This window comes from Ornithodoros turicata, chromosome 8, assembly GCF_037126465.1.
Source record: "Ornithodoros turicata isolate Travis chromosome 8, ASM3712646v1, whole genome shotgun sequence".
Lineage (NCBI taxonomy): Eukaryota > Metazoa > Arthropoda > Arachnida > Ixodida > Argasidae > Ornithodoros > Ornithodoros turicata.
In genome coordinates this window covers 5,183,624-5,203,340 of record NC_088208.1, presented here as the reverse complement: position 1 = coordinate 5,203,340, position 19,717 = coordinate 5,183,624, and the positions used below count along the sequence as shown (strand labels likewise).

The 19,717-nt window shown below is 44.3% G+C and overlaps 1 protein-coding gene across 2 annotated transcripts in view; it reads right to left on the bottom strand.

The window, feature by feature from the left end:
- The window catches only part of LOC135366415 (probable ATP-dependent RNA helicase DDX23), a 55,799-nt gene that overhangs the window by 30,149 nt on the left and 5,933 nt on the right, over positions 1-19,717 (bottom strand). For both annotated transcript variants that reach the window (XM_064599100.1, XM_064599101.1), the window contains exons 5-8: positions 18,777-18,879; positions 13,168-13,306; positions 8,502-8,647; positions 1,313-1,489 (exon numbers count right to left, since the gene is read on the bottom strand). In XM_064599100.1, coding sequence (XP_064455170.1) covers positions 1,313-1,489; positions 8,502-8,647; positions 13,168-13,306; positions 18,777-18,879 — 565 coding nt within the window. The remainder of the gene's footprint in view (positions 1-1,312; positions 1,490-8,501; positions 8,648-13,167; positions 13,307-18,776; positions 18,880-19,717) is intronic.

Genomic DNA, 19,717 nt, shown 5'->3' with positions numbered 1-19,717 from the left:
GTCACAGTCCACCATGTCCCGAGCTTCACGTCACACACACACACAAAAAGAATACACACGTCACATCGCCAAATCAAGAACTGGGAAACGCGTGCTGGGAGTGCAAAATCAGGCAGAAACAAGGAAGCTACCCGCTATGCATTTCTACCTCACATTCAGTGGATGGACACTATTGGCTGTTTCCCTTCCAGGTGATCGCAGTGTTGCAAAAAAAGAAAAGAAAGAGAGAGAAAAAAAAAGAAACACCGGCAAGCAACATCCCGAGCGTTATCGACATGACAAGATGGCAGGCTCTGACATATGGAAACCCACATTCTGGGTGTCCGTTCTTTACATAAGCGGTATCCTAGAATTTTTCTGTTTACAACTGGATCTATAGGAACTCAGTCGGGACGGCAGTTTTCTTTTACTATAAGTGGAGTTTTACTACAAGAGGAGTTATTATAACGAGGTTCTACTGTATTTGAAATGTCCCACTCCTCTCTGTAATGCTTCTGCCATGAGGGTAGTAAAATAAATAAATAAAAATTGACAGTTTGTTCAAGAGGGGCTTTCTGAGATTCATACTGCTCTGTGCCTTCGTTACAAGTGGGCCAATAAGGAATATTGATGCAATTTCAAGAGTGATGTTATGGAAGTCTCTTAGTGTCACAAAAAAGGTAATTCCTGGTTTGTAGAACCCACAACTCGAAGCACCTAAATGCTTTAATACCGCACCAAAGGTAAAAAATGCCTGCATATGTGCCTTCGACACAGATTAAATTGTTGCTCTAGACAGAGAACGGGAGAAACGTGCCTGATGATACAAATGATTTAGAAGTGATGATAGAAGTGATAAAGAAGGTGCCTCTGGTGAAGTGTGCAGCATACAAATGCTGCCTGTGACGCTAGGGATCACTGCTAGAAACTCATTCACTATGTTGACAGGATGAAGTAGGGGTGTGCGAATTCTGAACAAATCTTGGGTCTCCTTCAAGCTCAAATTAATGGGATCGCACTGTAGAAGGAACTACTGTATATGCTGAACATGGTGGAGAACGCACAGGGTCAAAGATGACACACACACGGAGATTTGGCAAGTGCAATGCGGCCATTTTGATGGTTAATCGCTTCTGGGACTGAATCACCTACATAAAATCACTCACAGGCCACCTTTTCATCCATATGAGGGAGACACTTTTTCTGATCTTTGAAAACCATGATCACATAAACATCAGTCGTTGTGAAGCACAAACGAGCAATAATTTGCATCCTGCAGGACTATAAAGAAACCTGAGGCTTCAATATTAGAAACTGATGGAGTGGATGATACCTTGAGGTCGATGCCACCAACGTGACCCCTTCCAAAGAACTGCACAGTGTGTTTCTCCTTGTAGATTGGGTTGTAGTCCACTGCAGTGTCCTCAGATGCATCCCAGTCAAAAACAAACTTGCGATCGTTAAGGTGCCTTACGCGCCTTTTTTTCTTCATCAATCCCAAGTAGCGTTCCTGAGTAGACGGACAAGCATATTAGATACTCCAGAGACGTATACCATTGTTACAGTGCAGCAAATTGAAAAAGTGATCCACAGGATGCACGAATTAGAGCATTATCAATAGAGCCTGAAGTTTTGGTATGCAACCCGATTCTTCCCCAAATTCGCACCCCGAATTGAAGGTTGCTTCTTTAGGTTGAAACCCGATTTTTACCCGGCAAATTGCCCTCACTGAAACGTCTGTAGCAATGCACACTAGCTTGCATAGCAGCAAACACAAATTACATCACTGTTTGTACCAAACCAGTACAGTTCGTTCGAGTAATACAGCCCGATTTCTCCCCAAATTTAGCATACTGGAAGTTTTTCGACCCGAATTCACATGAATTTTGAGCACATGTTTATTTCCCCGATTTTTACCCTCCGAATTTGGAAGAAAATAAGTCCCGAAAACTTCAGGCTCTAATTATCGACTACAAAAAGACGTTCGATTAGCACAAATACTTTGACAGTGGTCCTTGTCTATCTTTGGCTGGTGTCACCATGCTGCAGATTTGCTGCACCCGAGACATACATGCTGTTTGAAGTATGCTTTAAACTGTCAATTGAATGTGGGTCGACATAGCATTAGGCTACTTGGTACAGTAGTCGACAGATTTTCAGGACTTGGCGGAGACCGGAAAAAAGTCTGAATAATACTTAGCGCCTGAAGTTTTAGTGTTTTACCCGATTCTTCCCTGAATTTGCAGCCCGAATGGAAGGTTGCCTCTTTAGCGTGAAACCCGATTTTTGCCTGGCAAATTGCCCTCACTGGGATGTCTGTAGGAATGCACTAACTTACTTGTTTTGCAGCAAATGCAGTTACATCACCGTTTGTACCAAACCACTACAGTTACTTTGAGTACTTTGAGTAACTGAGCCCGATTTCCCCCCGAATTTACCCTACTGGAAGTTTTTTCACCGGAATTCGCACGAATTTAGTGCACACGTTTATTTACCCGATTTTTCCCCCCCGAATTTAGAAAAAAAATATTTCCCGAAAACTTCAGGCTCTAATAATACTGCAGTGTGAAAAATCCGACGATCCCTAAGCACACAACCCAAAATGCCGGTTTCGAAGTCGCCGCTGTAGTGCCCAAAAATGGTCACGTCGGTGTTCCGCAAGTGTTTTAGCTAGGGGCGTGCGAATCCGAATATTTTAAGTCGAATCGAATATCGAATCGAATTGGGGGAAAAATTCCGAATACCGAATCGAATATCGAATATTCGTGCAAAATTTACAATATGTGACTTTCACACTAAAAGTTTCCATTTCGTAGCCCATGCCTTTAGTGTATTTTTTCTAGCATTAACTGTGACAAGAAAGATATGCAATTCTTCTGTTCAAAGCCCCTACTCTTTAATGTTACATGAGAGTGCTTCCTGCTTTTCGGGTGAGCCTACACTTACTGGAGTGGTTACCTTCATTTAAAAATTTTATGCCAGGCAGTAGCATATTATACGGATGAGGCTGTAATTGTTTCAGATAACCACAGGCCATTTGTGAAACAAACGAACTGGCATCCTGCCTCAGCTTTGCCATGAACACCTTTTAGTTTCTTTGCACTCGCCCTAGGAAGTTGCACTGCTGAAATTTTAGATGCAAAGGACATCTTTAAGACACCCTTCTTGTTCGTGGGCTGCAGTCATTATTCGAGAGTCCTAACTTTTTAAAGGCAACCTCACAGACATCAAATCAAAGTCCCTCGTCGGGAGAGGTGCCGCCCCTTCCACAGAAGATGTCCACAAAACTAACTTTGGATAACGTTATCTTAAACTAAACACCGTCCCGCCTGTGTTGGTCCTGCTGCAAGGGCATTTTGTAAAGCAGGCTTCACCTCCTGCACGGAAGCATCAGGTGAAGCCCATCGGGTTGTGTCCTTCATATTCGCGGAACAGTCGAATATTCGAAAAATCGAATGCTGGATATTCGATTCGCGAATCAAATAGTTCGAGCGTTTGATATTCGATTCGAATTCGAGAATTCGAATATTCGCACACCCCTAGTTTTAGCCCATAGAATCGAGCTCTTGGACTTTGATCTGACCGGAAAAATGGCAGTAAGAACTTCCATGACTTGAAAACCCGAGACGAGGTAGGGACGAAAACAGACATACACAAACGCGGTCTCAAACTCAGCTGACAGGTTTATTGCAAAACAACATTTAAATAGACACTAGGTGGGAGAGTGGGGGTAAGCTAACAAGCTCTTCAAAGCGGGAGACAAGGTCAAGGAAGCTTTGCTGACACAGTTCCCATAACTGAGGATAGAAAGGGTTTCCCGAAGGAGCCTTCTATGAAGGTCAGCCTCCCTGGCCAACACCATTGTTCGATTCCATAAGGGTTCACAGTTGTTACAATCTTGTAAATGTTTAGCTACTTCTGACACACGGTCTTTGTTCCTCACCTTCAATGCATGCTCACGCAGACGATCATTTAAGCAACGCTTACTTTTCCCAATATAACAAAAACCACATTTAAAAGGAATTTCATAGACAATATTCGACTGACAGGAAACAAACATTCGCTTATGATTTTTACAACTTGCTACAGATTTACTGAAAGGTGTCAGGGCGTCAAGACGAAAGTTATTGCGAAAGGCAAGGTTGACATTAAATTTTTTGGCAACATGTAGTAGATTGTGTGATACGGCATGAATGTAGGGAATAACCACACGGTTCTCGTGGGGTTTCACAAGGTCATTGGCAGGACCGAACATCTTAGCGCTAATAAGCCTTAACCCACGGATCACTAAAGACTGAGAATACCCCGCATCACCCAAGCGAACCATTTGGTGGCTGATAGAAGAGCGAAGGTTATGGATGCAAGACTTTTTTGCGGCATTTGACAGTAAGCCAGAGACGACACTGAATTTAACACTTTTCGAGTGACAACTATGGGCCGGAAGTACCGGCTTAGGTTTTTCTTTGCCATAGGACCAACACAGACCTTGATTGAACATGATTCTTAGGTCCAAGTATTGAAGAGAATTACCGGTAGGACGCTCAAAGGTAAAGACTAACTCAGGAGCAGCAGATGCTATTACACCACAGCATTCATCAACAAACCTTTTTACAAGTACCAACGGGGAACGGAATGCAGAAAGAAACGATATTATAGCATTATCAACAGTGCATGGATCGTCACCACCAGCTCGCTTGCTACCTAACTTTCCTTTCGTTAGTAAGAACTTGTTAATTTTGTGGCGAGGACCACAGTTTACTGTGGAAGTCTGAGGTATCGAACGAGTCAGAATAATCGTCATCCAAAAAATCAATCGGCTACTGTATAGATATGTTCAGTTACACCACATTTAGATACTCTACGTCAGATGTGCTCAATGCACTAGTGTCCGCGGGCCGCATTGAGCCGTGGAGGAACTACGCGGGCCGCATACCACCAGTTTGGATAGCCAGTTTCTGATAGAGGTGATGCAACATAGAACTAAGACGTATATATTTGCGTTACTTGGCATTGCTGAATCACAGTGTCCGCAATCCTTTCTATTTGCAGTGCACTGAGACTGAAACTTGACACCTCCTGGTATTAACTGTTGCGTCAACGTCGGGCGAAAGTAATTGCACAGTTGCAATCTTAAGGACTGCGTTGAGGTGATCGTTTGTTAGTTGTGAGCATCACTTTGACATAATTATGTTCATCACATAAAGCACCCTGGGCCCACTTGCATGAATATTGAGGAGATTACTCAGTGGTGTCCTCAGTAGCTGCAGTAGTGCTTCAGGCACGACCTACAGTCCTCAATGCTGTGCCGCTCATGTGTAGAGCACTGCCAGAGCTACTTTGGATAGCACTGAGGAGTTTCCTCAACATTTGTGCAAGTGGGTCCTGCTCGCAGATATATTAACATTAACAGATATATTAACATTAACGCGGTATACTGACACAGTTGTCTCGCAACATTAAGCCACAAATTATTATTTTTAGACGTACATATGTTCTACCAAACATGAACATGTTTCCCTGCGACAACTTCGTATCTGTATCAACATGTATCTTCGCACAATTTTGTCAAACTTAAGAATAAAACGAAGGCACATCAACTTCAGCAAACTTGTTCTTATCGGTGCGTCACACCTAGGGTTGCCACCCTTCGTAGTGAAAAATACCGGCTGAGGGAGAGGAGGAACGGCTCGTGGAAAGGGGGTGATGGGTGGACAAGACACAGAGAGAGAGAGTGTGCTCGCTCAAGATATTACGAGGAAACATATGTTCCTGTGTGTGGCTGTTTCATTGATGCTAGAAATAACAATGATAATAATAATAACGATGAATAATAATAAGAATTAATAACTAATTAAACGACTGGTGACTGTGGAGCTGGGTCTGTGCTCCAGATTTATTCAAGCTGTAACGGAATGTTGAAGGGAAAATCCCGTAAAAGCCCTTATGAAAGGTCTTGAACCAGAAATACCGGCAAAAAGCTGCCGGTATCACCTTTCTACCGGCAACCGGCAGTGCGCCCAAATAACCGGCCGTGCCGGTATAATACCGGACTGGTGGCAACCCTAGTCACACCGCAGGTCAATCAGTTCCATTTGTAAGTCGTCAGGAACATTGTCGACAGCTGTGCAAAACAGTGAGCCAAAAAGCTCCGTTTCGGGTCTCCTGAACTCAAAAACTTTTGCCTCAAATTCACTTGGGAGATCACCAAGCGTGCGACTGAAACAGTCCATTTCTGGCAGCACTGAAGGCACCAATATTACAAATCGGCCATGTAGGGTGTGCTCAGAAATTTTGGCAGGAATGTGTAACAGCAATACCAATCAAGTAAAAATCAGATGTGGTGGCAGATTTCAAGAGTGATCAGCGAAGACGACGAAAGACAGGGAACGTTAACCTCTCAACCTGTCAATGTGATTAAAGGTTGATTATGATTAGGGAGTGACTTTTTCGGGTTAAACCCGATTCCGCCCGGTTATTCCCCCCCGAACTGACCTCCGACCAATTCGGGTTAAACCCGATTTCTCCCCGAATTCCAGCCACTATGAAACCCTCAAGTGACGTTTCCACTGAAGACGAACCTTAGGTAACACACGTAAGAATGGGTCACTTACATTCCCAGCAATACACCCATGTGTGTTAGCACTCCCAAGCAGAACAACATCTTGGCCCAATATTGGACTGATATTGGCAATGTCGGCCCAATATTGGGCCAAGGTGCTGTCTATGCCTTCGGGGATTAGTGCCGGTAGGGTACCCCCCCCATACACACCCAAAAAAAAGAAGAAAAAAGATTAGGAAAGGTCTTAATAGACAAGATGAGAAATAAAACACCCGATAACACTCGAAGGCACAATTATCGCCCGATTTTTCCCCGAATTACAGGCTTAAAAATAGCACCCGATTTCTACCCCCCGAATCTGAGAAAGGCATTTAACCAGAAAAAATTCACTCCCTAATTATGATTAAAAGTTGAAAGTTTGAGGTTGAGTGTTCCTCCCATGTCTGCCTCCGTGTTACTTTCCTCATCTTCGCCGTTGTCGTGTTAGGTAATCACCGGCTGTTAAACGTCAATGGCAAGTTTTCTATCACTAACCAATGCCAGACAAACTGCGCGAGTACAGAGCCCAATCATAATGCCACAACCGGCCATGAAGCCTGGGCCGAAAGATCCTTTTTTTTTTTTCCTTGGGGGTCACGTGGGCCGCCAGTTCGGCACCCCTGCTCTAGGTGCTTTGGGAGCGGAGGCAAGGAATACTTTGAGCCTGAAGCTTTAGGGAAATATTTTTTGCTAAATTCGGGGAGTAAAAATCGGGTAAATAAACGTGTGCTCTAAATTCATGCAAATTTGTGTGGAAAAACTTCCAGTACGCTAAATTTGGGGAGAAATCGGGGTCAGTTACTCAAACTAACTGAACTGGTTCGGTACAAATGGTGATGTAACTGCGTTTGCTGCCAAACAAGTTAGTGTGCATTCCTACAGACATCTCAGTGAAAGAAATCTGCCAGGTAAAAATCGGGTTTAACCCGAAAAGAGACAACCCTCGATTCGGAGTGCAAATTCGGGGAAGAATCAGGTTAAATCCTAAGACCTCAGGCTCTAAAAATACTGACCGTAAGTCAAGCAGTGAATAACAGACACTCATAATGTACATAGGGTTTCACCTAACACATTAAAAAAATATATTCAAAATCTAAATGGTAAAAAATTATTGACCAACAGTATTAATCTTCAGTGGACCTTTCGTCACAACTTACACCTGTCTATTTTCTGTCGCAAAGAATTTAATTTGCCGAATTGAACTCCAAAATCAGTCAAGTGAATGTAACAGGTTTTGCGACAGAATGCGCGTGGGTGCTAGAAGGTGTAGAGCACGATGGTTCAAACTAATCATGGCAGAACGCACATAAGACAGCTAGTGCCTTGTACTCAGTAATCGATTACTTTTCTGGTAGAGATTAACTCATCTTTCAGATGTTCTGCCCCAAGTCAAGGCCCTCGTGCAGTGAGCCTTTTTTTGACCGTTCTACTATACCAAGCGGAGGTCATTGTTATAGGGTTATGGAATGTCAGGGTCTCTCTCCCTAATCTCTTACTACACCAGTGTGGTGGTACCATTGTGGTAGCTTCGGAGGTGTATTGAGTCATGGGAAGATCCACACGATGCTCTCCCACGATCGAGTCAACGTTTTCCCAGGCGATAAATACAGTAGACGTACAGGTCTACTTGTCCTGCGCGTTTTTGTTTTTTGTGTCATTTCAGTTGTTCCGCAGTTGAACTATTTCTTTCTCCCCCCCTCTGAGGCACACAAAGACGGGTATAATTTGCGTGAATGCAGAGTAACGACCGGAATAATGCGTAGTTAGAGCCCAGTAATTGATAACGGTAATCAGTTACTTTTTCCGTACAAGTAACAGTAACGGTAATCAATTACTTTTTTCGAGTAACGGGCACAAGTCTGGTGACACAGTACTGGTGCAAAAGCCTCGTTTAACCACTCTTAACATCACCTCCTGCACCCACCTTAATAGCTTCAAACTCTTTCTCCTTGTCTTTCTGTTCACGTATCTTATCCCTATCTTCTTCGTCATCGTCTCCTCCACCTCTGTCCCTGTCTCGGTCCCTGCGGTCCCGACGATCTCGCCTGTCAGGACGCTCTAGAGACTCCTCTGCAGGAAAGAAGAATCAAACTAATCATGACGGGTACACAATATTACTCATGTTTTTGGGGGTTTAGTCTCCGTTTTAACATCACGGGGCAAAAACTGGGGTAAACATCACGAATAACTTTGTGACTGTAAATTACAGAAAGCAGCTCTCCCTTTTCAGATGAACACAAGGTGGCTGTGCTGAATGTGCAGTGTTCAGTCCAGTGTCTCCCGTATTAGTGGCTGAATTTGCACTTCAGAAAGTTCATTTTCGGGGGTTTTTCGGGTTTCATGCCATGTCACGATGATGCAGGTCGGGGGGCAAAAACATACCCTTAACCCTAGAACACGAGACTTTAAATACACTGCACGGTATCAAAAGGGTTGAAAAACCACACGGGTAGAACTTTGTCTCTGGCAGGGTCTGTACGCCTCACTCCACTTCATATGGAAAGTTCCACTTTCGATGTCCTATTATTTTTTTGTGCTACAGAGTTTTAAAAATCTCCCATTTTCAAAGCCGCAGCTCCGTGAAACAGGCGGAAAGTGACGCTTTGACCTGTTGCTCTGCGGCTCTACGTTATAGCGCTTCCACTCCTTTCCACTTCTGTTCCGAGCACTTTGCCGCACCACGTCCCAGCATTTGCTGCATCCCCGTTTACAGACATCGTCATGACGACGGGAAACTATGCACTTCCGTTGCAGGCTCAGTACTACGTCGTAGCGAGATCGGGCGAGGAGGAGGGGAGCCAAGAGTGAAAGAATCTCCTCATATTCAAAGTGCCATGACTCAGTGATGCGGGAGCAAAGAGTAAAGAGGTTTCGGCAATGTGTGATACCTATAAATCTACATCTCAACCATGATGTTGTGTAATGTGCGGGATTGAATTCGCAACCCCTTTAAGTACAGTCGCCGACCATTAATTCGGACCCTAATAATTCAGACTTTCCAATAGTTCAGACAAAATCTTGGACTCAATCAATAGCCCCCATAGAACCAATGCATTTCAGCTTCCAACAATTCGGACCGTTTTCGGGGCCATGGATTTTGAATTTTGGAATTTTGGCCGACTTTCCCTACTTTTTGTGAGAATCCACGCTCCTAAATTCAAAATCGGAACCTCGAGTTTCTGACTCCCGCTCGCCGCCGGGCTGCCCCTCCAGTAGGTCCCTCGGAGGGCCGCCTGCGGGGAGAAGAAGCGGGCGCCCGCGTGAAGTTTTACGTTCATGTGATCGACATTGCTGTTTCGACGTTTAGACGTCGCCGAACCTCCATCTACTGCGCAGATCCTCGCAGCCATCGATACGCTCGGACGAGTTTATTCCGACAGTGTGACATTATCAGAAATGCAGCGTGACGTTCTGTCTCGTGCGCGCGCTGCTAGGCAGACGCGTATCGACACTTTCTTCCGTCCCGTGTAAATTTTCTGTAATAAACGCCAGTGTTAGAGTGGATTTTTATGATTACAGTCAAACTCCTTTATAGCGAACACCTTTTTAACGAAAATACCACTTCAACAATTTTTTTTTGCGGTCCCGCTGGAGCCTATAGGTCCAATAATGGACATCCTTTTTAACGAAAATACCTTTACTGCGAATTTTTTTTGCTGTCCCCTGAGCTTCGTTGTAAAGGAGTTTGACTGTAACTACTAATTCCGACTGCTCGATAATTCGGACAAATCCCGTGACCATTAGAAGTCCGAATTAACGGTCGGCGACTGTATATAGGTACGACGGTTTCTGGAATGGCAATATCACTGAGATTAGCTCGTCACACCCCCTTGGTCATCAACCTGCAGTGACAAGGCAGGTGAGCACCAATACATCAACAACTTGCGAGATCGTCATCTCTTTTGTGGGAATCATTGTGGCACAATTTCTCGGAGCCGCAGCGTAGGTGATACACGCCTGCTCACGGACAAGCCTCCGGCTACAAGGCCACAACTGCCGCTGCAGAATACAGTTCGGAGCGTCCCCAAACGTCGTGCAAGAGGCCCATAGGCAGCACAGTTTTACTGGCTGTCCATGTCCGGCCCTGAAAGCGTGGTCCTCAGCAAAGAAGTGTTGTCCCACGAGATTCCGTACCAAGCCTCAGATTATGCGACCAATTTAGTGTAAAGGCAGGGCCTTATTAAGGTGCACCATCTGGTGAAGGTGAGCAGGCGGTCACGTAGAACTGCTTAAAATTTTGCAGGCTTTGGTTCTTTAGCAGAAAAAAAAAAAAAAAAAAAGAAGCCTGTGAGAAGTACCACCTTGAGCACACCTTATTCGAAAATGTCTCAACTTACTCTATGATCTGTCCATTGGCACTTTGGCTTCCGAGTGACTAATTAAAAAGTTAGTATGTAATTTAATTTATTTAGTTAATTACATAAATAAAAATATTGACTATGAGCTTCAGCGACTCTTAACATGCAGTTGGTTTCATTCATGAATATAGATTTGTTTTTGTTTTTTAAAGCTTGGCAAATGTTAGTAGGGCGCCCTGTATCATAAACAAATGTGGAACCAGGGGGAGACAGTCCAGGAAGATCACAGATGTGTCACTGCCTGCCACTCCGTCAGCACAGATGATGAACCTGACGAACAGAAGATAAGGGGATAGGCCCCCTTAAGGTCCTTACAATAATAAGCTCGTAGTACTTTTGTGTCCGGTCCAGAACGAGACAGGGACCATCGTAGGATTATTGGGCAGGTTTTCGGGTGGCATCCTAGCCCACGAAGACGTGAGTCCATGTAGAGAGATGTCAACAGGAAGTTGATGCGTATGACACAGGTGGTCTCAGTGCACAGCAGAACTCATTCAGGAGGATGGCGAAAGTTGGTTGGATTTTGTGGGATGTCACTGGGAGTGGCGGGCTCCAAGAACTCCCCAGGGATGTGTAAAGGTGTACCATAGCCCAGCTGTGCTGCAGAAGAACTAGAGCCTGAAGTTTTAGGGTTAAACCCGATCCTTCCTCAAATTTGCACTCTGAATTGAAGGTTGCCCCTTTAGGGTGAAACCCGATTTTTACCTGGCAAATTGTCCTCCCTGAGTTGTTTGGCAGCAAATTCAGTTACACCATCGTTTGCATGACACCAGTGCCGATAGTTTGAGTAACTGAGTCCGATTTCCCCCTGCATTCAGCATCTGAAAGCTCTTCTGCCCAAATTCACATGAATTTAGAGCAAATGTTTATTTACCCAATTTGTACCCCCTTGGATTTAGAAAAAAATATTTCCCGAAAGCTTCAGGCTATGTCTACCATGAGCGCGATGCAGAGACCTACGAGGACGACTGGCAAGCAGTCTATTCAACAGTGTAGTGTAGTGTAACCTTGAGCCTATGATGTAGTGCTCGACCACGTGGTAAGAGGAAGGGTGATAAACTATGGTTAGGGCCTGACTGTTTCGGGTTTTATTTTTGGCCAAATTCGGGGGGTAAATATCGGGTGATATTTTTCATTCGAAAATTCGGGTGTATTCGGGTTAAATCCTGTTACGGCATATTCTGTCGTCAGGAATTCGGGTGTATTCAGGTGATTTTTTTTTTGTTTAATAAAAATTTGTCTTAACATGAAACTAATGTTTAGCAATGTTATCAAACTTTATTTTAATGCATGCTTATGAGTGTGCCACACGACCCGGATGTTTTCGGGTAGATACGGGTTAAACCCGAATTTTACAGATTTCGTTCGGGGGGTAAATATCGGGCGGATACGGGTTTAACCCTAAAAAGTCAGGCCCTAACTATGGTGTGTAAATAATGGGTACCAAGGAAGCTGCACAGATTGCAAAAGGCTTGGGGTGTGAACTCACATGCCTGATCGGTCCTCTGAAATTTTTGGGGAATACCAGGACAGAAGTGCGCATGTGCCTGCATGTGATGCTCACCGTCAACATCCCTATCTCAATTACAACTTTCAAGCTGTGAGCACTCCACTCAGTACTTGCTTTGGTGAGCGTTCTCTGACCCTCAAGATTAGACTGACACGGCAGTTCCGCTGGGTCTTCATCGTTGCCAAGGTTTCCCTTTGATGTGGCTTTCTTGAGTCATGATGACCTCACAGTTGGCATCTACCATGTGCTACTGACAGATAACAGCACCAGTCTCACTGTCAATTAAACGTTTGGCCGTAAGCGGAACTGAGGAAATGTTCACCAGAACGAAGGCACTAAATCTTGGGAAACGCGACACCATCTTCCATTGCACACTACACATTTGAAGTGCCACATGATGGTCAAGTCCTCCTCGCATTAGCAAATACACTCAGCACATGGGAGCTGTACATATTCTCATCATACCCTGGCTTGATTAGGACCTGACTATGATACAGGAAACGCTACACTCACAGCTGACAAGAGACTGTATCTTACGTCGGGACACCATTGGAGGATGTGAAACACAGAAAACAAAAGTTGTACCCATAGACGTGACCTTTGTTCTCCAAATGTCCATTAGGGGCCTTTGTTGGATGTTAGAAGTTTCTAATACATAAGCCCTTTTGAGATAACTCCTAACATGTACTGTATTTACAGTACTCACTGCTGAAACTACATACCCATAGCTCTTTTTGCCACTTCTAGGAACTGTTGCCGCTTTTTCCTTTCTTCTTCCATTTTTCTCCGCTGTTCCTCTGTCTCCGCTTGCCTTCGTCGTAGAGCTTCCGCTGCACGTTCTTCCTTGGTCAGGAACACGGGCTGAGTGGTATTAGAAAACACATGAGCACTCAAAGAGGTGTCTACCAAATTGTAGCCGCCCAAATTCCTTAACTATTCCAGGTTTTCACTGTTTATTTCAAGCCAATTCCCTGACCAAAGCACCAAAGTGCCTGCTCCTACGTTTTGATACAGATCACTCATAAAGCAGATATTTTATTGAATAATTGCATAATATGGACCATTTAATGAATTAAAACAAACATATTGCAAATACATGTTTCTCCTTTCTGCTTAAAAGAAAAATTGTTGTTCCTGCAGTAGAGAGACCTCGTTTATGGCCCTTGTCTTTTTTGTAAAAGATCGCTTATTAGTGAGGCTTTCCTGCCTCTGAGCTTGTCATATTGACTAACTCTTACTCGCAGGAATGTTGCTGCGGCATGGTCGCTCGACCGCACGGACTGGCATTCATGATTTGCTGCGTATCATTGTGGCACTTGTCTGCAGTTTTCCCTGACTGAAGCTTTCAGCTGCCTTCTGGCAACTTCCCTGACAATTCCCAGTTTGCCAGGTTGGTAGCTGACTCAACATCTTAGTTTTAAAACAACCATGCTGCAGATCTAACGATCAACTCCCCTACGCAGAGCAGGTTGCTGTTCGTTTGATGACCCGAAGCAGACTACACCCTAAGCATAAAAAATGCCCTTGTACTGTTCCTTATGATGCCTACAACAGGCATACGAAGTAATCCAATAAAATTGGCAATGTCACTGCCCTCGACTGTCTTCGACTTTTGCCTCATGATGCTACGCAGCCACAGAATTTGCATGAAAGTGGTTAATTATGCTTTCCGTGTGGCAAACATGTATGAGGAGTATGCATGCGGCCTGACGTTTTAGAGTTATATCCAATTACGCCGGATATTTCCCCCCTCCCGATTGAAATCAGCAAAAAAACAGTTTAAACAGATATTTCGCCAAACAATGCTGGACCAGGGGGATCCAAAGTCATCACAACTAACACAGAACTTTGGAGACTGTGTTCAAAATGCATAAATATGCTCATACAAACTGTCAAAACAGAGACCCTGCTGCCTCTTAGATGAACAGACTTAATGATACTGTGCGTCTACTGGTGTGTCACTCGTATTTTGTCAAGTAAACCAAAGACTTATGCCTCATACACCCCAATTCAACCAGAACTGGGTTGAATCAGATTCAGTTCAACTCGATTACACCTCAATTATTGAAGCAAAATACAACCAGATATTTACTTCCCGATGTTGCTGAAAAATATAACCCAAAAAACCCAACCCAACCCAAAAATAAACCCAAAAAGATCAGGACCTAAGTATACGCAGGAAAGGCCCAAAAAACCCTCCTCTCACTAATTCACATATGGTCCTCATACTTCGAGTTCAATTGGGAATACTACCTAGAAGTATATGGTACAAGCATGGACACACCAGTTGCACCCACATGTGCGAGTATCTTTGTGGGGTCTCTAGAAAACAAGGTCCTCAATACCCTCACATTCAAACGCACTGTGTACCTTCAAAATATTAAACACTGCACATGACACAATAAAGTGCACATCACAGCACTCAACGCGCTCAATCAACTTCCCTGACGCTGCAATATCACTGGAAAATGGCAACCTCACCACAACTCTCTACAAAAAAGCTGACTGAGAAACAATACATTCACCTTTACAGTCACCACCCGCACCACTGTATGGTTGGAATTCCTCATGGATAAAGCGTAAGACTACACAGAATTTGTTCATAAGACTAAGATTACACTGAAAAGCTTGACGAGATCTGCCCATACGTTTGCCTGAAGAGACTACCCAGATTTCCTTCTAACCGAATTCTGCCTTGTGGCCCTCACGCTGGAGCACCGAAAAAGATCCTGACATGGGTCAAATAAAATTCATCACTGGGTATCCTAACAGATTTCCAAACACTGAAAGTCACCCTTCGTAAACACGAGCACCTGCTTCGAAGCAACAACAGGCCTAAATACAGAGGGCCATCAAAAATATTTTCAGTGTAAAGGGAGACTTCCCCAACAACACCGAATATCTTCTGGATGTACGAATAATGCCCTAACGGATTCGTACGTCCGATGGATATTCTGAGGACATCCATCGGACGTATGGCATTCGTTAGGGCATTACTCGTACATCCAGAGGATATTCGGTGTTGTTGGGGTTGGGAAGAAAATCGGTTGCAGGCTTCTCTTACTATTACGATTATTGACATGTTTCGAACGCAGTTAGGGAATATGTCGGCTGAAAACAGCGCAGATGTCACAAAAATTATTTTTGAAATGTGAGGAAGGATGCGTTGCAAGCAACGCTGGGCAGTCCACATGATCTGTGCTTGCATTCATTCAACGCATTGTAGTTTTCTTATTTTCTGTGCAACAATGAGTAATATGAGCGGAGATGCGAGGTGTTGCATCAAAACTTGCGGCAACAAGTCGACCTCTACGTCGGTGTTGCTTATCTTCGCTTCCCGAATGATGAAAAGCGTTGCCGTGAGTGAGAGGCAGCGCCCCGAAAGGCTGAAATGAGTGCAGGTTCGACACAGAGCAACATATGTTCCGACAATTTTGAATCTCAGATGTTCGAAATCATAGCATGTCTGATGCACGAGCTAGGGGTCTTCCAAGCACGAAAAGTATTGCCGAGCCACGCTGTTCCTATGCCCGTCTCCTATGCCAACTCAATGGGGCGTGTACGCAAAAGGAAGGCTCAAAGAGGAATGCAATATACAAGGTGGTGCTGACATTACATCCTTTGGTAATGAACAGAAGGCTGATATAACTAAAAATATATAGATTGTAGATGGAACTCTGAAAGGAGACTCGTCATATGCGGCGATGTTGACGTTAGCTTACACCTGTGGCTCTGAAGAAACTTCGCCGTACTCCTCCGAGCCAGACGAAAAGGATACAGGGTCGTAATGGCCTGACCCCATGACGGAACACTGCTCCTAAACCGCTGTGACCGACGCACGCGTACTTCTGCTGCTTCTGCATACCCCGTGCAAGCGCTCTGGGAAAGGGAAATTTTGGCTGTCTCCTCCCCGGTTTAGGTTTCGGTTTAGGTTAACTGATATTTCCGCATAATACATCGTGTAAGAAGGAAACAATGCCCAAAGCCGGTATTTGGGGGGGAGAGGCAATACAGTTGAACCTCTATATAACGAATTTGTAAATGCTGGCTCTTTGTTTCGTTAAATCGAGATATTCGTTAAATGGAACACGCCAAGTTAAACAAAGATGGCCGCCGCACTACCAGCGCCGCACGTACCGCAAAACGTCATTTGTCATAAAACAGGTACTAAGGTAAGAAGGGCACAAAATATCAAGCTTTATTCATTACATAACGCTAGGTAACGCGTAATTTGTGCACAATATCGTTCTGAGCATTCATAACCTTCGTAACTCCGGATGACCTCGACTGCTTTCTCCTACGCGATCGCGTATCGAAGTTTCTTGGTTGGTTCACTTGCACTCATGACGTCCGGAAAGAACAACCGTACACCGCCGAAAAGAACGAGAAACTGGTACATGTCACGTAGACGTCTGCGCCGATGGGACCTTGAATGGCAGCGGCATCATGCCCATTTTACCACCGTCAGCATCAGCGGCGCGAACAAAAACAAGTAATGAAAAGGCACAAAACCGCAACGTACTGTCGTCTTCATCAACACAAGCAAATTAGACTTCGCGAGATGTCAGCAATGCGTGTTTTCTTGTCCGAAAACAGGTGCGAAGAGACCCTCGCGCCGGTTTCGAAACAGCGTCGGCGCAACGATTACCGGCGGTGGAGACGCACATGTCGGCACGCTCGTGCCTACAGCACGTGACAACCGAAGTAACCAATGAAAACTCGCGTAAGGACAACAGAGAGGGAAGGTTTCTCCTCCTTTTCTTCGTGGTGAAGGGGAAAGACACGCGCAGAAGAGCCCAGAGATTTCGTTAAATAGAGGTGACCAAACGAATGTATTTCGTTAAATCGAATGCAAAAATACATTGGCGTCTATAGGGATGCGTTCGTGCAACGGAAATTTTTCGTTAAACAGAGGATTTCGTTAAATCGACGTTCGTTATTGAGAGGTTCAACTGTATGTACCAGAAGTGTTGCGCAATTTTTTCTTTTTTTGAAAGATCGTTCCGAAGTCTCCCTTGAAGACATCTTATGAAAGTACATATATGCGTCAATTTGCCGAACAGCACAAAAGGTTTCGATACAAGTAACTTTTTTTTACCAGGAAAAAAAAAAAAAAAACAGACAAACACAGCCGCACTCGTTCACTCTTGACACACCACCCAGGGGGCCACGAGGAGGAGAAGGACGACTTATGACGTCATAACGTCTGCACAGTCAGTCGAGGTCAGTGCCTGTCTTTTTCTTTTTGCTAGTGAGGGCTTTCTTCTTTCCTAGTCGGTAAGCCTGCTCCCTCGGGGGAGGGGGGATTAGGACTTGAAAGGGTGACCGTGGGCAAGGAGGATTTCATTGTCCCGCATGCATTTCTCTGCGGGCAACGCTTTTTCAAAGCTCTGAACAGCTGACTAGCAGACCTGAACCAATCAGTGAGCCCGGACTCTACAGCGTCAGTGCCTGGTACTGCTCTCCACCACAACTGCGCACGGTCGCTTTTCGCGGCGTACTTAAAATTTAATTTCTGCGATAATTATGGCTCTGTGGGGAGAATTACTCTTCATGTTGCATTTTACTGGCTTACGTAACCGCTTTGTAGAAAGAAAACAACAAGGTGTTAAAAATCGCTTCTGTGCTACTTTAAGAGTTGGTTCACCCATCCCATAGCAGTTACATAACAATGCATAAAAAACCTAGCAGACTTCTTGGTCAATGCCAAAATCAGCAAAAACAACGCATCCAGTACAATGGCACCCAGTAACATGTAACCACCAATGTTGAAAAATACGCAGACACATTCAACACACCAACTGTCTCGAAATCGCAGCCAGCAATCACACCTGCTTCATTAACCGTGCATTCACACGCACAATTTCCAATACCATCCATGAGAGCAAAAGACTCAAGATGAGGGAGAAGGAGTGAACTACCCCCATCGCTGTACGCGGGTCGTTTCCCCGTAGAAACAATGTATATTTTGACGGTAAAATCATGAACCATCGTTTTACGAGGGATATCGTTATTCGCGACATCGCTACCTGCGGGTTTTACTGTATTTGCTTCTGACATGACCAATGTGCAATGTTCAACAGAGTGCCACAGAAAATGGAATGAGAGTGGGCTGCTATATAACTCAATTTATGACATGAAAGGATGACGGAATATGTATGTAATGTTACAATGTTACAGCTGTATTGCATCACATCTTATACCTTAGGCCTTACAGGACGCCCCTCGCACCTTATCCAGTCTTTGCAGAAAGCATAACTATTAATGCGCAGTTCTATCATACATCCTGCAGGAAGCTGAAAGGGTGGGAAATATAATTTCCATGACATACCTTACTTCGTGCCTCCTCTTCAGCTTTCTTCTTAGCCATTATTTCTTCCAAAGAAAGGGGTTCTTTTTTCAGCTTGTTTCCCTCATCGTCAAGTTCCCCCTCTCTGTGAAAGGAAGTATAAGTTAGCGCAAGTTGCTAACGTGCACTATGTGCAGTGTGTGCTACCACACTAGTGTACACTAATGCTTGCAGTCATCCCCTACATGCGGGAAAATATTGGGTATAGCAAAGCATTTATCTGTTGGTTCCGAGGTGTATCCATAGCACATGTCAACTGAATTATGATAGGTGAAAAACAAAAAAAAAGACACCAGTGGTGGGAACCCACACCCATCAACTGCAATCATTCAATTGAAGTATACAAATGAGTTTTGTGAGGCTTGCGTTGTGTTTGTCCTTTTTACGCTTAACTGCCTCATCCACTACAACGTAACACGCAGCAGTGCAGCTCTAACGAATCGCAACAGAAAGCTTGGAATCCCAAACTCGAGACATTCTTAGACCCTTGCGTCGTCGCATTATACGTAGGGTTCTTCTTTTTCGGGTTAAACCCGCTTTTTCACGACATGGACACGGACCTCTGGCAATAAAATGCAAGTTTTGCGTACTGTGACTGTTGAGTTCAATTTTTTCCCCTCGTCCTGGACGCACCCCTTGATTCACCCCCTTCTTTTGAGTAACAAATGTGCGTTCTATACGCGAGCAAATACGTTACGCGTGTCTTCGACTATGACCATCTTCGAGTATCGGAAATACTGAAATGTCTACCTCAAATCTTCAAGCAACAATGTCAATGACACTGGGACAGATGTGTTTAGTAGAGGAAACATTGAAAAAGGTGATTCATATGTGCGGATACATACATAAGGAACCATAATTTTGTCACGCGGCATAAATTGTAGGCAAAATTTTGCAAATTCAAACTTTCGACAATTCAAACA